The 18893-nt window shown below is 47.9% G+C and overlaps 1 protein-coding gene across 9 annotated transcripts in view; it reads left to right on the top strand.

Moving 5' to 3' along the window:
• The window catches only part of KCNMB2 (potassium calcium-activated channel subfamily M regulatory beta subunit 2), a 190515-nt gene that overhangs the window by 147554 nt on the left and 24068 nt on the right, over positions 1–18893 (top strand). For 4 of the 9 annotated variants that reach the window (XM_077348348.1, XM_077348352.1, XM_077348350.1 and 1 more), the window contains exon 2: positions 13238–13357. In XM_077348348.1, the coding sequence (XP_077204463.1) occupies positions 13302–13357 (56 nt within the window). In that variant the 5' untranslated portion in view covers positions 13238–13301. Of the gene's footprint in view, positions 1–12747; positions 12859–12897; positions 12951–13012; positions 13063–13098; positions 13358–18893 lie in introns of those variants that run through there. The other 5 variants (XM_077348349.1, XM_077348344.1, XM_077348346.1 and 2 more) reach the window with 5 other exon arrangements.

Raw genomic sequence — 18893 nt, 5'->3', positions numbered from 1 at the left:
ACTCAATACGGGGTGGTTTGCCAGTGCCTTCCCCAGTCATTACTGTTTACCCCCCAGCAAGCTGGGCACTCATTTTACCAACCTCAGAAGGATGGAAGGCTGAATTAACCTTGAGCCGGCTGCTTGGATCTAACTCCCAGCCTCATGGGCAGAGCTTCAGACAGCATGTCAGCTGCCTTACCGCCCTGTGCCACCTCATCTCCTGCAGCTATAGGCCAGTCTAAATTCTGGAGAGGCTCATCTCTTGCAGCTATAGGCCAGTCTAAATTGTGGAGATCTGGGGTGTGGGGGGATTATTTGGGCATGAAATTGGGGCCACTGTGGGTAGGCAGGTAGTTGTGAATGTCCTGCATAGTGCAGGGGGTTGGACTAAATGACCCTGAAGGTTCTTTCCAACTCTATGATGCTATGATTCTAGGGGTGCTTAAGGGGGCTAGCCCCTTTCCTTCCATGATGCCCTCCCCTGCTCCAGAGAAGTCCCTCCCCCCCACAGCTGATTGGCAACTGAAGGGGCAGAGTCTGGCAGCAGGGATTCCTGCCTTTTTTCTGATAAGAAATCATGGGGGTGAGAACTAGTAGTGAGACCCAGCTTTGTGTAGTGGTTAGGAGTGTGGAATTCTAACCTGGTAAGCCAGGTTTGATTCCACGCTCCCCCACATGCAGCCAGCCGGATGACCTTGGGCTCACCACAGCCCTGATAGTACTGTTCTGATAGAGCAGGAATATCAGGACTCTCTCAGCCTCACCTCCCTCACAGGGTGTCTGCTGTGGGGAGAGGAAAGGGAAGACGAATGTAAGCCGCTTTGAGACTCCTTTGGGTAGAGAAAAGCGGCATATAAGAACCAACTCTTCTTCTTCAGTAATATCAGGGCTCTCTCTACCTCACCTACCTCACAGGGTGTCTGTTGTGGGGAGAGGAAAGGGAAGGGGATTATAAGCCGCTTTGAGACTCCTTCGGGTAGAGAAAAGCGGCATATAAGAACCAACTCTTCTTCTTCTATTGGGAAAGGTCAACAGGCGTGCTTGACAGCTGGATGCTCGATGCCCCTGCAAGGCTAGCATCTAGGGAAATGATCCTTCTTGCTTTGGATCCTGCAGCCTCTGGCATAGGGACAAACAGCAGAGGCCGTTGTTTACGAACAGCAGAGCAAGGTGAGAATGAAGTGGCCAAATCAAAAGGGATCAAATCGACCATAGCACTGCAGGAGCCTGTTTTTGAACAGACTCTTCGGTCTTTAACTCCCCGCAAGGAGAAAACTAGCACAAGAGAGACAGCAAACAGGGCTAGAATATTTCTCCATGAATTGCTAGCTTCCTCCTTCCAGAGATTTTTTTTTTGTTTTAAGTTGAAGTCATGGTAAATAATGAGAGTAGTGCCTGGGAGTAATATTCGCTATTTATGGGCTGCATCCAGACTTAATTTTCTGCTTGTCGTGCAGAACGTCCCAGGTTTCATCCCTGGCACATCTAGCTAAAAAGACAAATTAGCAGATATTGTGAAAGTCCTTTTTGATCATCCTGGAGAGTCACTGGGGAGCTGAGGGGACTATCCTGACCTTGACAAAACACTGGTCTGGTTCAGAATAAGATGTTGCATATGTTCTTTTCTCAGCTCCTTGCTAAATGCCAATGAACAGGAGAGGAAGGGGTCTCTAATGTAGGCTGGGCCTCTACTATTGGAAGATAAAGCCAACACATTTCATTAGGCTAAGAAGCCTGGGCAGATGCTGGAGCATTCGTGTCATGTGGATTCTTTAGGCATCATATGGATGCTTTAGGCCAGTGGTTCTCAACCTGGGGGTCGGGACCCCTTTGGGGGCCAAACAACTCTTTCACAGGGGTTGCGGCAGGGCAAGCAGCTTGGCCAGGGGTCGCCATCCGCACAACAGCCTTGCGGGGGAGATCGAGATGGAGCGCTCGTCTGTCTGGAGCAGCTGAAAAGGGGGAGATCAGCATGGTGGGACAAGAGGCAGAACTGAACTAAGAAACATCGGGGGAAAACCCAATTTATATACAATCATGATCAAGGGATCTTCACACCATTGGTCAGTTTCTGTGAAAGAACCCTTGCATCATTTTATGGTTGGGGGTCACCACAATATGAGGAACTGTATTAAAGGGTCGTGGCATTTGGAAGGTTGAGAACCACTGCTTTAGGCTAATCCTGCCTTGAGCACAGGGTTGGACTAGATGGCCTGGATGGCCCTTTTCAACTCTACGATTCCAGTAGCCTCCCTCCCTTAACTGACCCATGCCCATAACGTTTTGCTCAATGTCCTCTTAAATCTGTGGGGCTCCAAGCACCGACCTTCCAGAATTCAGAGTACAACGTCCAAATTAAGAAGTTTTAGCTTGACCCAGGCGCTCAAAGTCACATAGGCCGAACCTTTGGGAACGGTGGTCATGCTGCCGTCAGCTTGAACATTTTTACACAAGATTAGGAATGCAATTGTGTGTTAAACGGTGAACGTTGGCTTGGCTCGCCCTGTTAATGAAGCTGGCCGCATTAATGGATATCACAGATGCGCAGCTCCGAGGCACCAGCGTTGTACGATATAATGATGTTCCCTTCATAAATGATTCCTTGGAACATTTGCACTGATCTCGCCCTTTGACTATGGACTACCACAGTGCCATTGCTCTGAGAAGGAACGTAAGGGGGAATTCTGCATTCTCCCGCCTCTCCCAGTCTATCAGAGTTGTCTGACTTCTTTCAGTTGGCAGGCAAGAGAGACCTTCGGAAGAGTTCCTTGGAAAGGAATATGTCTTCCACCTAGCTCTCAATATCTAAGCCAGAGATTCCCAACCAGGGGCCCACAGGAGCTTCAGAGGGGGGTTGTGTCCTTTCCTCTCCTGCCTTAATGTGCTCAGCCACAAGCCAGAAAATCAGCCATTTCCATTGCTCCCCTCCCCCATCCCGAGCATGAGTGAGTTCTTTCAAACTGAGAGCCAGTTTTGGTGTCGTGGTTAGGAGTGCGGACTTCTAATCTGGCTCCCCCACATGCAGCCAGCTGGGTGACCTTGGGCTCGCCATGGCACTGATAAAACTGTTCTGACTGGGCAGTGATATCAGGGCTCTCTCAGCCTCACCCACCTCACAGGGTGTCTGTTGTGGGGAGAGGAAAGGGAAGGCGACTGTAAGCTGCTTTGAGCCTCCTTCGGGTAGGGAAAAGCGGCATATAAGAACCAACTCTTCTTCTTCTTCTTCATCTTCTTCTTCTTCATCTTCTTCTTCTTCTTTCAAGATTTCTGCACCTGGGAGGGGGTGGAGCCTGCACGCCTACTCCCATCTTAAACCACCTCCTTTCTCTCCCCCCTCCCAGTCCTCAAGCCTGCCTATTGAAACAGGTAGTGATGTCACTTCCTGTTATCAGTTCCAAGGTTTCCTTTAAAATGTCGCCATTTTTCAACATGGCCGACAACAATGCTGATTGGCTGTATGGAGACCTCCCTTTCCCGTCTCTCCCGCAATTCTTCAGTAGTTCTAGTTTATTTTAGCCTCAATTGATAAGCATTTGCTCTCCGATTTGAGGTGACTGTATTACCTCCTGGAGGAGAATATTATCGTCATCTCCTCCATCCATTTTTTTCCTTTTACGGCCGCTATCGCCGTGCTAAATGCCATGCAAAGAAATTTCCATTTTTGTTGATGTGGCCCTTGTGCCGGCTCACAATTTAATAAATATTATCTCTTTTTTTGCTCTTGGCTAGTGGAAATTTTAAAAACGAGGTTGTTCAATCTGTCGTTATCGTTCCCATAACAGCCGCAAAGCAACGGAACGCAATTTGGAATTGCATCGTATAAACTGTAATCTGGAGGTTTGCTGTTGGGCATTTTCTGAATATGAGCTAAATCGCTGTTACGTGCAGCCATAAATTATCTACAGTAGGTATGTTTAAACTGTTTTATTTAATGTAAAGGGGGGGGTCCATAAAGATTAAAGGGGAAATTGGCAGTCTTCAAGCAAAGGTTGGATACACACTTTTCTTGGATGCTTTAGGATGCTTTGGGCTGATCCTGCGTAGAGCAGGGGGTTGGACTAGATGGCCTGTATGGCCCCTTCCAACTCTATGATTCTAAATTCTCATTTCCCTACTCCCTCTTGCTTTTCCTCTTTCCCTCCCCCTGGCAGAACCTCTCCTCTAACTCCTTCATGTCTTCCCCATCTTCAACTTTCCGACCCCCTCGCAGAGCCTCCCCTTTCACTCTCCCACCCACCAACCTCCTTGTACTGTTTCTCTCTCTGGGACACTCCTCCATTATTCTCTTCCTATCATTCAATTTTTCCTTTTTTGCTCCGGTTTTCCCTTCTCTTAAAGAGCCTCTTGTGGCGCAGAGTGGTAAGGCAGTGATATGCTGTCTGAAGCTGTCTGCCCATGAGGCTGGGAGTTCGATCTCAGCAGCCGGCTCAAGGTTGACTCAGCCTTCCATCCTTCCGAGGTCGGTAAAATGAGTACCCAGCTTGCTGGGGGGTAAATGGTAATGACTGGGGAAGGGAATGGCAAACCACCCCGTATTGAGTCTGCCATGAAAACGCTAGAGGGCGTCACCCCAAGGGTCAGACATGACTCGGTGCTTGCACAGGGGATACCTTTACCTTTTACCTTCCCTTCTCTTTCTCATCTAATTACCTTTTTAGTGCATCTATCTCTTCCTCTCCCACTTTGAATCAGAATCACAAAGAGCTGGAAGAGGCCACAAATGGCCATCCAGTCCAGGCTCCCCACCACACCTTCCTGACAGGTGTTCATCCAATCTCCTCCTGAAAACTTCCAATGATGGAGACCCCTTCCAATAAAGGGGACTCACTGGAGACTTCGAATGAAGGGGACTTCCAATTAAGGTAGCATATGCTTTCTCATATTTAAGGGGAAACCTTTCCCAGCCACAATCACCTTAGCCTCACCTTAGCCTACCTCCCAGGGTTCTTATGGGGATAAAATGCAGGAGGAGAGGACCAAATGCACTGTCCTGAGCGACATGGAGGAAGGTGGAATGTTTAAAAATGCTTGTGATTGATACATTCACTGTCTGAAACTAACAACTGGAATTGCATGCAGATTTGTACTTCTATCTCGCCTGCGTTGCTAAGGCCCAAAATCCTTTCCCGTTTTTCTTTTATTTTTGCTATCTCCAGTCCCCCCCCCCCCTGGGGAATATAAACCATTTTTAATAAGCCTTTGATAGTTTTATATTCTTCACGGGCTATTTCCAGCCTAATAAGACGCCTTCTTGTGAGATTATGTTTGAAGCAAGAAGCGCTTAATTTGAAAACGTAGGGGAAACGGCAGATTTTGTCTCATTAGGTCCCGAATCCAGTCTTATTGAGATGACTTGGCAAGGAGGAGAACATGAGCAAGGTGGAAATTACGCCTGATGGCCTCCCCCTCCCTGCCCCCAATTTTGTGCTTTTACCAGAGATCTTACAGGTACTTATACTGACTATAAACATTGGTTCTTTCTGTCTGTCTGGACCTTAACCCACCTTTCTGCAGGACCGAGATCATATATTCAGAGATTAGGTGCAAAAAATCAGATCAGACATTCAGAGGAATTCACAGAGGTCAGAGATGGGACCAAAGATTTTTGACCCTCATCTGACAGGCAATGTCGTTTGAATGGGATTTTGCACAGCTGCCCCCCCCCCCACCCTTAAAGATGGGCTGTAGTTAGGCAAGAGACAGGAGAAGAGAAATGACTTTGAAGAGAGAGGAAGGAGAGAAAGAGTCCTAGCCCTCCAAGTGTTGGAAAGGGAATGCAGAGAGGAAGTGTGCTCAAATGAAAAGGACGTTTCCCTTGAGCCAATCAGGATCCTGGATGGGATTATTTGGAAAAAAAAAACATCAGGAATTTCCTATTTCACTATGCCAAATACTGTTGCCCCCTGGAGGAAATTCTCTTCTGTTGCCCCCTGGAGGATATTCTTCATATGCTTTGAATCATGCACAGTACAGATCTTTCCTAGTCTACCACCAGATCCCAAAACATCTCCCCACATGCTGCTCTGCTCTGCTTCTCTCCTTCCCTCCACCACCACCCAGTGGCTATGGCCTTGCCTCAAAACACCGGTTGTTGTTCTGAGGTTAAAGATCTTTATGCTAAAGTACATGCAGGTGAACAGTTCTCGATATCCCGAGCGAAAAGGAAATATTCAAAGCAGCAGATCAGTTTGAGAGGGCGGTTGATGGTAATTGCTGGTTAGTGGAGCTCACAGACGATGGATTCAGAGGAGGTGGTTTGCCTTCGGCAGAGACATCGTGGGAGCTTGTACCGGGCATCAAGGGGAGGGGGACAAATGAAAGGTAACACAAAGCAGAGAGTGGGAGAAAGTGACGGGAACCTTAAGAAGAGACACTATTATGAGCAATAAAGGGAACGACAACAGGATGTAGGTGGGAATTGACTGGAGGCAAACTGGGGAGGGCAGGAGAGTCTTTCCTCTTTTCATATTGGCCGACTGCTCATTGCAGCATGAGAAGAAGCCCTGCAGGATCAGGATGGGGGTCCATCTAGTTTCCTACAGGACCCAGGTAGAAGCTTCTGGAAGCTGTCAAGGAGGGCACCTGTTGGTTGACCTTTGGATACCTAGACGGTCTACTTTTTGAATGAGGAGCTCTTAATAAGAGCCTACGAGATCAAAGAGGCTATGATGGATCAGGCCAATGGCCCATCCAGTCCAACACTCTGTGTCACACAATGGCCAAAACCCAGGTGCCATCAAGAGGTTCACCAGCAGGGCTACTTGTGGATTTTGTGACTCCTTGCCATCAATAAACCCACTGATTGTGAATTTGCCCAGTCCACTTGTCAAATTGCCTAAGCTACTGAGTTCCACAAGTTAAGAATGTGTTATGAGTTGAACTCCTCCCTTCCTTCTCTCCCGGACCTCCCACCCTTCAGTTTCATTGGCTGATTCAGCCACAACAGAATAGGACAGGCAGGAACGCCAATCATTCCAAAGCAGAAAGGATGGGAGAAGCCAACTGAATCAGCAATTAATTTCAATTGGATACCTGCATTCTCTTGCATGTGGGAAGGAGACAGTATGGGATGGGGATTAGAGTGTTGGATGAGGACCTGAGAGACCCAAGTTCAAATCCTTGCTCTGCCATGAAAGCTCACTGGGTGACCTTGGGCCAATCACACATTCTCAGCCTAATTTACCTCAAAGGGGTTGATGTGGGGATAAAATAAAGGACAGGAGAATGATATAAGCTGTTTTAGGTCCCTGTTGAGGAGAAACATGAGGTATAAATGAAGGAAATACATCTGGTACTTGTTTATTGATTTCCCCCCCCCCCTTTGCATAGTGGTTAATAGCAGTGCCTTCTGATCTAGCGTGCCAGGCTTGATTTCCTGTTCCTCCATGTGCAGCCAACTGGGTGACTATGGACTAGTCACAGCCTTGATAGTGCTGTTCTGACCAAGCAATTCTATCAGAGGGTGTCTGTTGTGGGGAGAGGAAAGGGAAGGCAATTGTAAGCTGCTTTGAGACTCCTTCAGGCAGTGAAAAGAGTGGTTTAAAAACCAACTCCTCTTCTTCAGGAGTCCTGTTTTTGGCAAGCTGCTAAATAATGCGGCAAACAGAGTTCAGCCAAAAAATTTTTTAGCCGAGACTCCCAAAGCTTCATAATCTGCCTTTTGGCCTGAAAGTTCTCCTTTCTTATTCTAGGCACGTAGTGGCTGCCTGTTATTATTCACTGGTGAAATAAAGGCACTTTGTATCTATTAAATGGCACTCGCTTTTTTCAGACTATTATACATGTTCTAGAAACTAGAAACGAGCCTTTGTGTGTAAAATCTGATTCTTTAGCTCAGCCTAGGGTCTCCAGCATGAAAATGCTGGTGGGAATCCCCCATTCCAGCAGCAGCTGAAGCGATCACCTGAACCCACCTGGACGTGTCTAGAATTGGTAACAGCCCTTTTCAATCTTTGGACCATGGAGCTACTGCTGAAATATTTCTCGGGGTACCAGGAAGTGATGTCATCTGGCCACGCCCTCCTGACACGCCCTGGATGGGAGAGGAGTTTCAGCCAGAAAATATTTCAACAGCCAAGACCCCCCCCCCTCTTCCCACCCACCCCCTCCAGGCCCTTCATTGGCCACTTTGAGGTCAACCTGCTCAAATAAGGGTAGAATTTTTTAAATTAAAACCTTTTTCTTTCCTCTTCTCTTAGAGCCAGAAATGGCAAGCACAGGGTGGGGAGGGTTCTCCGAAGCGGCCATCTTGAAAAACCCCATACTTGTAGACCCATTGAGGGGCCTCCAAGGTACCGTATGGAACCATACTACAGTGGATGGGAAACCCACATCTTGAAAAAACATTGTAGGTCTTTTCTAAGACATGTCGGACCTCAGCCTTGTGATGTATGGATGCCTTCATAAGATGGCTTTCACCGTGCAAGAATCTGTCAGAGAGCTTCATTCTCTCCAGGTGCAAATCGGCATTAAGTTTCTGGAGCAAACTGCTGTGATAGTCGCTCTGTGTCTCACAAGCAATCACCTCCCCAATTGCCATCAGCCAAAACAGCAAGGTTCACATACCTCCGTGCCTTCAGGCCGGCCCCTCTGCAGGGCTTACCACTTATCTGTTCTTCTGTGTCACTGTTTCCAGGGGGGGATTGCTTAGCAACCAGAAGCCCCATGAGGCAAGGGCCAAGCCCCCTTTGTTGGAGCATGGGATCAAGTCCCACATTGGGCAGTGGTGCTCAGAAGAACTGCAGGTGGTTTGTCATAGATGTGGCTCCTGATGTAGCTGCGGGCCAGTGTTTTCAATCGGACTAGTTTGGTGTAGTGGTTAGGAGTGCAGACTTCTAATCTGGCATGCCGGGTTCGATTCTGCGCTTCCCCACATGCAGCCAGCGGGGTAACCTTGGGCTCCCCAAGGCTCTGATAAAGCTGTTCTGACCGGGCAGTGATATCAGGGCTCTCTCAGCCTCACCTCCCTCACAGGGTGTCTGTTGTGAGGAGAGGAAAGGGAAGGCAAATGTAAGCCGCTTTGAGACTCCTTCGGGTAGAGAAAAGCAGCATATAAAACCAACTCTTCTTCAGTAATATCAGGGCTCTCTCGGCCTCACCTCCCTCACAGGGTGTCTGTTGTTGGGAGAGGAATGGGAAGGCGACTGTAAGCTGCTTTGAGCCTCCTTCGGGTAGGGAAAAGCGGCATATAAGAATCAACTCTTCTTCTTCTACTATGTCTGGATGCCCGACGTGGAGTGCAGACAACACCCATCTCGGCAATTTTCCTAGAATTACCACTCTCGTCCTCCACAATAATCACCCTTTGTGTACAGACAATTCCATGTCCTCAATGCAAACAGCACAAACTGGTACCCCCATGCCATCCTCTCCACACCGAGTTCAAAATTTGAAGCAGTGGGGACGGCAGGGTCTTAACAGCCTAACCCCATGTGCCAGGGAGGGGTCCTCAGCTGGGGCTGGTAACGGCAACCTACTCAGGGCATCAGCATTGTCCATCCTAGTGGCTAGCTCCAGGTCTGTGCTCCAGTTCATAATTATAGCCCAGCAGAGCACCCAGGCTGAAGGATTTGCAGTGTTTGTCTGTATGGGGCAAACAGGCCCCGCAGGGGCTGGTGGTCGGTCAAGATGGTAAATGAGTGACCATAACAAAAATCATGAGACTTCCGTACCCCTGCAACTATAGCCATGGCCTCTTCATCTATTCGGGTGTGATTTCTTTCTTCCGCTGATAGTGTGCATGAATAGTATGCAATCAGGGCCTCCCGGCCGTCTGCTAACTTATGACTTAAAACAGCCCCCCACCCTATAAGGGGAGGCATTGCTGGCCAATATCAGGGGAAGCGACTCATCCTAGTGTTTCAGTGAGCTTGTAGATGACAATAATTTTCTTTACAGCCGCAAACACCCAGGCATGCTGAGGCGTCCAGATTTGCTCAGCTTGCGTATCCAATAATCAATGCAGCGGCTCTGCTGTTGAAGCCTTATTTGGTGGGAAAGAATGATAGAAATTGAGGAGCCCCAGGAAAGCCTGGAGCTCTTGCTTCGATCGGAGGGGTGGGGATGCCTCTCGGATGGCTCTAAGCTTATCAGGGGTTGGGCGAATGCCTTCGGCATCAATCAAAACCCCCTCAAAAGTCAATGCAGGGTACCCCAAATTCACATTTCTCCCTCTTGACTCGCAAACCTGCAGTTTCAAGCCGCAGTAACTTCAGTCAGCCTGTCCGACGGCTGTGCCTCAGTTTCTCCTATCACCAAGACATCATCAAAATACAGGAGTGTACCCTGCACCCCCTGTAGCAAGTCCTCCATACTGTTGGAAAATCTCCAGGCCCACGCTGACCCCGAACGGTAACCTGTTTACCCTACAAGCCTCCTACAAGTGGGTTATTATGGTCTGTGCCTCAGCAGAGTCAACACCAGCCGACAACTGCTGATAAGCTTGTGCCAAATCTAACTTGGCAAACACCTTTCCGCCCGACAGGGAGGCCAGAATGTGGTTGATGATGAGCACCAGGAATGCATGCTGCTGAAGGGCTTGATTAATTGTGCATTCGTAATTTGCATAGATTCTAATTCCCCATTCACCTTTATTGGGGGTCCCCAGTACCGTCCCATCCTACTGTCAAAAACAGAGGCAAATTGGTGGAATACTGCATCGTAGGTCCCCATGCGCACCTTGTGCAGCACCTCCGCTGTAATGCTGAGAGCCATGGAACTCCCTGCAGGGAAAGAGAAAGGTCACTGTCTTTTGCAGAAGTGATCCAAGAGATATTGTTTAAAAACCCTCGCTATTGCTAGCTTTTGTCAGTCTCCAGGCTTTACCTGCCTCCAGGGATCCTAGAAGTTAAGAGACTTGTAGGGGTAACTCCGCTTAGAGCTGCACCGTTATTTTATTTACCTGGACTGAGGTGCATCCTGAGTTGAGTGCAAATGCTTGTAAAAAGGATGCATGTGGATTTTTTTTAATTCTCCTGCGTTACTTCCCTTCTGTTGCCCTGCCCATTCTTCTTCAAGCAGATACTGCTGAATGTGTTTGAACTGTCACCGTTCTGGTATAAGTAAAACCAGATGTATTCTCAGATTAAACAATGCATTAAGCCTTCTTCTGGAGGGAGGGGGTGGATTGTGAAAGTCATCTTCAGAAGCCACTTCTAGGGGGGGTTTCAAGCACGCCTTCTTTTAATTCCTTCTTTTCATTTTTTAATTCCTTCTTTTAATTGCTCTGCCCTTCTTGTTTTCTTTGCACAGAAACATCCAGCCTGATAGACAGTTGGGGGGGGGGAGGGAGGGAAGGAGGGAGGGTGCTGCAAGAGCCTGCGTGCTGTTTTGTGACGATTTGGCTGATCCTAACAAAATTGGAGCTGTGGATGAATTCATCCCGTTGAATATTTTTAAGAGCTTCGGCAGCAGTTCCATTTCAGTGCCTGTGAACTCTTACCGGACTAGCAAATGACCGTATTTAAGCTGCAGACAAGAGACAGTGTGTTTTGGTGTGTTAGACTGGCAGACCCAGGTTCAAATCCCCATCTCTGCAATGGAAGCTAATTTAGGCAGGATTGTTAGGTTCCCACTGGCCACCAGTGAGGAACGGAGGAGGGTAAAGATGTCAGCTCCAGGTTGGGAAATTCCTGAAGATTTGGAAATGGAGCTTGGGAAGGGTGGGACAACGCCCACCCTCCACAGTAGCGATCCCCAACCTGTGGGCTGCGGACCACATGTGGTCCTTCGACTAATTGGAGGTGGGCCGCGAAGGACGCCTTCTCCCTTCCCCCCCCCCAGCCCTTTACAACACACTTCGGGTGTCATTGTCTCCCATCACTCCCATTTCTCTCGTTGCAGAGAAACAAGCTCAGGGTTCCCATTGATTTGTCATTGTCATGAGTTAAAATTTCCATGAAAATAAAATGTTCCTTATGTTCATTGTTGTGGCGTGTCTGTATCTTATTTTGAAGGGATGTTTAAACATTACCATAGCGATCAGAGAGCGTTAGGGCAGTGGTTGAGAGTAGAGGAGTAAACTACCCCCCCCCCACCGGGCCTCAGTAAAAGGCGTTGAGTGGTCCCTGGCGTTGAGTGGTCCCCGGTGATAAAAAGGTTGGGGACCACTGCTCCACAGCATCCATGTTCTGATCTCTGTAGGCTGGAGAGGGGGTGTAACTCCAGGGGATCTGCAAGTCCCTCCTGGAGGCTGGCATCTCTAACCTAAGGTTGGCCACAAATTCTCAGCCAGGTGTATCTGGAATTGTGAGCCAGGGAGAACAACATTCTAAGATGCCACTGGAGATAAAAGCAAGATCTAAATAAATAAATTGAAAGGGGGCTGGTTCAGATAAGTCCTTCATCCTTTAAAAAAAAAGAAAAAGCAATGAGAACAGTGTGGCCAGTGTGCTAAACTGCCCTGTGTCAGAAGCCATTGAAAACTAGAGCACCTGAACAGCATCTGGTGAGATTGTACCAGGGAGGGTAGACCTGGAAGTGCATTAGACAGAGACCCACAGAGTGAGTTGAGGGTCATTCAAGGACCCAGGAGTGTCCCTGTTGAACGGCAGAGAGAGGCGGTTGGGGAGCAACCGAGAAGGGGAAGCAGGCTTGTCTCTAATGTTTCCATGACATATCTCAATAAAGCTCTGGCTCAAGTGGTTGAGGCTGGCCGGTCACGTTGCCAAGGTCCCCAAAGCAGGGCCAATCAGAGGCCTCACCAGGAGACGGACTTTAACCACCCTTTTAATTTGCCAGCGGGTCTGGTAACAGATAGGTGCGTTCTGAACGCGCACGCAGGGGAAGCACATAATTGTTTGAAATCTTACGGTTGCTCAGGGCAGATGTGTACACAGAGGCCCCTTCCGGAAAGCGGCTGGTCGAAAGGCCTGGCAGGCAAGAGAGGACAAGCTCGGGAGCTTTATCTAACCATCATTGGGCATGCTCTGCAAGCGAAACCGGTCCCTGGAAAAAGCAGGGGAAAGAAGGTTTTATTAAGGCTGACAGAAATGGGAGGGAGGCGAAGAGAAGAAGGGAGGGGAGGGGAAGAGCCGAAGATAATTTAATGTCAAGCGAACCTCCTGGAAGGGAAAGAGAAAGGTCATTCCTGTTGTTTTGTGTATCACCTGGAGCCCTCTGAACGCCTATCGCCATGGAGCCAGGCCTATCAGGCATTTGAAGAGCGAATCAGGGTCTGGCACTGAGGTCTGATGGATGCACGGTGGCCCAGCAGGTTTGCAGCACGTGGTGATGAAGGCTGTTCCTTTCCCCCTAGGTCCTACCGTCATCCCTCCAGGACCTCCACGGAACGGAGAGACAGCGGAGACCAATCCTCTAAGATGTTCATTTGGACCAGCGGGCGGAGCTCCACGTCGTACAGGCACGACGAGAGAAGGTACGTGGCGCCAGGGTGGCTTTGCCAAGCAGCTAGCTTCCATTGCGCCTGCTTGCCCAACAGTGGCAATATTCTAGAGGTCCCTTTTCATTGGGTAGGACGCTGAGAGTGGAGGAGGAACTGTACTGGGGTTTCCGGTCCTGAAATTGTAAGCACCTATAGGCTAGTGCCAGTGAAGTCAAAGGAGGCCAGGGAGACTTTTATTTCACCTATGCTTACATTATTTTGAGGAGAAGGATTTTAAATTTTGATTGTCATTCAGGGAGGCCAAACTCTTCTGGTTTTCCTCTGTCACAGGACGCACAGACATTAACAGAATTGCCCATTTCCATATAATATCGCCCCACCATTTCAGAAATATTTTTTTTCCTCTTGGAGGGATATTTGTGATCTGTTTGGAGGTGGTTTGAGGGGGGAAATCTGTTTTGCTCCTTCTTCCCCTCCTCAAACACTGGCACCATATGACTTGAATAGCATTTGCATAGTGGTGATTGTCATGGAGAACCACCACTGCTTGAATTTCATATACAATCCCTCAAAGAGATGTGGATTTCTTACAAGGCCATGGTGACCCATCAGGAAGAAACACCTACTTTGACCCAATCCGTCCCACCCTGTATTTCAGGAGGTACCAACTCCTAATTTCTTACTAATTATTCTGTATATTATGATTTATTTATTGGTGAGTTGCTGTAGAATAGTAGTAGAGCCTCTACTTGGCCTGCAAAAGGTCCCAGGTTCAATCCCAGGTATCTCTAATTTTAAAAAGGACCAGGTAGTTGGTAATGGGAAAGAGCTCTATCAGTGACCCTGGAAGCCACCTGGGTCTCCAGCCTCCACTACCTGCCCCTCCCCCCCAGCCACAGATCATCAGGCCAGAGGGGCGATTTTCCAGATTTACCTGGGCTTGAACAGGAAGTGACATCATCACACCAGTGACATCCAGTCAACACTCTGGTATTTGGACAAAAGCTCTATGGTAGCAGTTATTTTTACCATAGAGTTTTCCAAAGTACAATAGCATCTCAACAATGCCTCAGTGTGATGATGTCACTTCCTGTGCAATATCTGGATCTTCCTTTTGCTCCTGGTAAGTCTCCCCCTCCCCTTCCCTACCAATTGCCAGGAAGAATCAGGCCACTCTCTGGTACAGCCTGGGCAGGGCAACGCTTGGGAAGTGGAAGGAACTCAGCAGGGATATGATTCCAGTTTGAGATTTGAGGGAGGAGCCTAGAGAGAGTGGGGTTTAGGGAGGGGAGGGACTTCAGCAGGGTACAGTGCCATAGAGTCCATCCTCCAAAGTAGACATCTCACTGACATGCCAGCTTTCCAAAATTACACATGTGGAATGCCTTTACGAAGAGGAGCTTTCATCTAAATGTGCCTCCATGTACAGACTGAAGGAACACTATTTAGGCATTTGATGCATTTTACTACAGCCAATATTAGAATCCCCGTGTATAGATAAATGGTGCCTCTTCCTTTGGAATACCTTGTGCCATTCCAGCAGCTGCATCTCAAAAGGTGTATTGCAGAGCTAGAAAAAGTGCAGAAGAGGCCAACCAAGGTAACTGAGGGATTGGAGAACCTTGCCTGTGGGGAGAAACTCAAGAGTCTTGGACTTTGCAGTTTAGACATGGTAGGCATGATAGAGACACAGCAGAAGTTTATAAAATTATGCACGGGGTGGAGAAAGTGGACAGAGAGAACTTTTTCTTCCTTTCCACAAATACTAAAACTGAAAGGCACCCAGTGAAGTTGACGGGCAATAGATCCAAGATGAAAAAAGGATACATCTTTGTGCAGTGAGTGATTAAATTGTGGAATTTGCTGCCAGAGGATGTAATGATGGCCACTGGCACAGAAGGCTTTAAAAGGGAATTAGACAGATTCATGGGGGATGGCTCTATCAGTGGCTCCTAGCCACGGTGACTGAAGGGAACCTCCACAATCAGAGATACTCTGAATCCCAGAGCCAGGAGGCAATATCAGGGGCTGTCCTTGGCTATGATGCCCTCTTGTTGACCCTCCAGAGATACTGGTTGGCCACTGTGTGAAACAGAATGCTGGACTAGGAGGACCACAGATCTGAACCAGTTGTTAGACCGGTACGAGCCAATCACTGTATCTCAGTCTGACCTACCTCACACAAATGTTGTGAAGGTAATATGTAGTAAACTATGAAGCCCTGGGAGGAAGAGCAGAATCAAATATGTAGTTAAAAATGATGTCCTTATCTACTGCTTGCAAGGATGGGACTGTCGATCAAATGGCCCACTTGAGTCCTCAGCATGTCTGAAGTAGTTCTTTTGACCCCCCCCCAACCAACGGCCTTATTACAAACAGCAGATGCAGCTTCAGATTGTCAATGGAGGTTCCCATTATGATCCACTGCCCCACACAAAAAGATGTCTTCTCAGAGAGAACTAACCATTTAACAAGGTGCTAGTAGAACCCATGTCAACCCCCTCCACTCTACTTTTTACCTGCGGGAAAAGGGGTCCCAGTCCTCAGGTGGGACCTGGGGACCCCGTAGAATTACAGCTCATCTCCAGAATAAAGAGATCAGTTCCCCTGGAGAAAATGGCTGTTTTTTGGAGGGTGGACTCCATAGCATTACTGAGGTCCCACCCTGCCCCAAATCTCACCCACTCCCAGCTTCACCCCCAGAGCTGGCAACCCCATGCAGGAATATTTTATTGGCTATAGGAGTATGTTTTTATGTTGCCTGAAGTTATTCCGGCTAGGCATGGGGTTTATCATCTCAGCTGGGCCTTAGTCTATTAGCATTTGACATTTTGAAGGATATTTGAGATATTATTTTTCAAATTATTTCTAAGGCAGCTGAATAGTCAACGGGTTACCAATATAATCCGGTTTGCAGAGTAAAACCTTTAATAAACAAATATTAAAAACTGCAACTCAGAGGTCTGTTGCTGTGGGAACTTATTAAAAGAACAGCCCTTCCCTTCTATTCAGTATGTTAGACGGTTGCAAAACGGTGTCCAGATTTCTCAGTGCAAGATCACGGAAAGAAAAATCCTCACTGCTTCACATTAGAATCATAGAATCATAGAAGAATCATAGAGTTGTAAGGGGCCATACAGGCCATCTAGTCCAACCACCTGCTCAACGCAGGATCAGCCCTAAGTTGTGCTTTCCCCATGGCCTAAGGTTTCCAGCTCCATGTTGGGAAATCCCCTGGAATTATAGCTCCTCTCACTAAAGAGATCAGAGAAAATGGCCGCTTAGGAGGGTGGTCTCCATAGCATTCTACTCCACTGAGGCCCCTCCCCACCACAAATCCTGCCCACTCCCAGCTCCATGTCCCAAAAATCTCGAGGTATTTCCCAACCCAGAGCTAGCAATCATAATGGCTTCCTAGTCCCAAGGAATACTTTCCCTGACGGCTGAGGTGCTGAATTGGTAGCAGGAAAAGCAGAGAAGAAAAAGTCGCAAGGTTCTTTGGGGGACACCACAGAGTAGGCTGGCCACGCTAACAAGCGATCCTAAGTGGCAACCAGCAGGGAGGCCGAAGGGAGGCAGGGACCATGGAGGGGAGAGGAGATTTGACATCACTAACTGTGGTTGCCAGCCAGTGAAGACTGTGACATTAGCACTGGGAAAGAGTCTCAGGGGGGCTGGCTTGGTACCAGCTTGGTGTAGTGGTTAGGAGCGTGGACTTCTAATCTGGTGATCTGGGTTTGATTCTACACTCCCCCACATGCAGCCAGCTGGGTGACCTTGGGCTCGCCACAGCACTGGTAAAGCTGTTCTGACCGAGCAGCAACAATATCCGGCCTCTCTCAGCCTCACCAACCTCACAGGGGGTCTGTTGCAGGGAGAGGAAAGGAAAGGTGAATGTAAGCCGCTTTGAGACTCCTTCGGGTAGAGAAAAGCGGCATATAAGAACCAACTCTTCTTCTTCTTCTTCTTCTTCTTCTTCTTCTTCTTCTTCTTCTTCTTCTTCTTCTTCTTCTTCTTCTTCTTCTTCTTCTGCCCTCCTTTCCCATTCATAAATTCCTATCCGGTATACCACTATAACTCAATCAGCTCTTGCTGTCAATGAGCTTTTAACACCCCTCCCCTGAAAACACGAAAGCCCGGCAAGATATAATGAAACATATACATCCCGATACGATATAGAACACTAGATTATGTCCAGAATCGATAGTGCTTTCATGGGGCGCGGGGCCATATATCATTAGCTGAGCGAACAGGGACAACCACCGAGGTTATAATCTTGCTTAATTGTATTCAGCCATTGATTTTCTAATGGTTGGCAATTACGCAGCAGCAGAGGAAAACAAGAGTATTTGAAAAACATTTAAAGGTTCCAGCTAGGCAAAAGTATCAAGCACGATTTGGCAAGCCAGGGATTTGACAAGAGTCAACGTGGGACCTCCTAGGTTTGCAGAAAAAGAGAAGGTTTTTTAAAGAAGCCATGTAAAATACACTCAGAGGAGATCCTGGGAGTCCTGCTCATTGCATTTCCCTTCCTCCTCCAACCTGACGAAAAACTGCAAAAACCAGAGGACCCACCAGAATAGATTCTGGGGCATGACATGAAACTAAAGTGAAGAGAAGGTATAACGCAGTGGTTCTCAATCTTCACGCCGTTGGTCAGTTTCGGTTTAATTTCCGTGCAAGAACCCTTGCATAATTTTATGGTTGGGGGTCACCACAACATGAGGAACAGTATTTAAGGGTCATGGCATTAGGAAAGTTGAGAACCACTGGTATAAAGCAAGCTCTGATGTGTATTTAAGTCAGAGAAAAGTGGCATACAAGAACCAACTCATCTTCTTCTTCAGTAATATCAGGGCTCTCTCAGCCTCTCCTCCCTCACTGGGTGTCTGTTGTGGGGAGAGGAAGGGGAAGGCGACTGTAAGCCTCTCTGAGACTCCTTCGGGTAGAGAAAAGCAGCATATAAAACCAACTCTTCTACTTCTTCAGTAATATCAGGGCTCTCTCAGCCTCACCCACCCCACAGGGTGTCTGTTGTGGGGAGAGGAAAGGGAAGGCGACTGTAAGCCTCTCTGAGACTCCTTCGGGTAGAGAAAAGCAGCATATAAAACCAACTCTTCTACTTCTTCAGTAATATCAGGGCTCTCTCAGCCTCACCCACCCCACAGGGTGTCTGTTGTGGGGAGTGGAAAGGGAAGGCAACTGTAAGCTGCTTTGAGACTCCTTCGGGTAGAGAAAAGCAACATATAAGAACCAACTCTTCTTCTTCTTCTAATCTCTGTTTGTCATTGTACACATTTTGATTTCTGCATTTGATTTTGATGCCTTTACCCAGCGTGATGTAGTGGTTAAGAGTGGCAGCCTCTAATCCAGAGATATGCAAGGGACCTCCACTTGAACAGGGAGGTTGGTTTGCCACCCTAGTGATATATATCTGTGTGGCTTGTGTCACTCCTTGCTGTTTTCATTGCTTTTTCATCCTTTTATATATTTGAGCTGCATCAATAAAATTCAAATGAAATACATTTTTACTTTATTAAGTAGCAGGTTCACTCAGCCTTCTCAGCTT

Source organism: Paroedura picta, chromosome 8 (genome assembly GCF_049243985.1).
Source record: "Paroedura picta isolate Pp20150507F chromosome 8, Ppicta_v3.0, whole genome shotgun sequence".
NCBI lineage: Eukaryota > Metazoa > Chordata > Lepidosauria > Squamata > Gekkonidae > Paroedura > Paroedura picta.
This window is presented reverse-complemented; position numbering and strand designations above follow the sequence as displayed.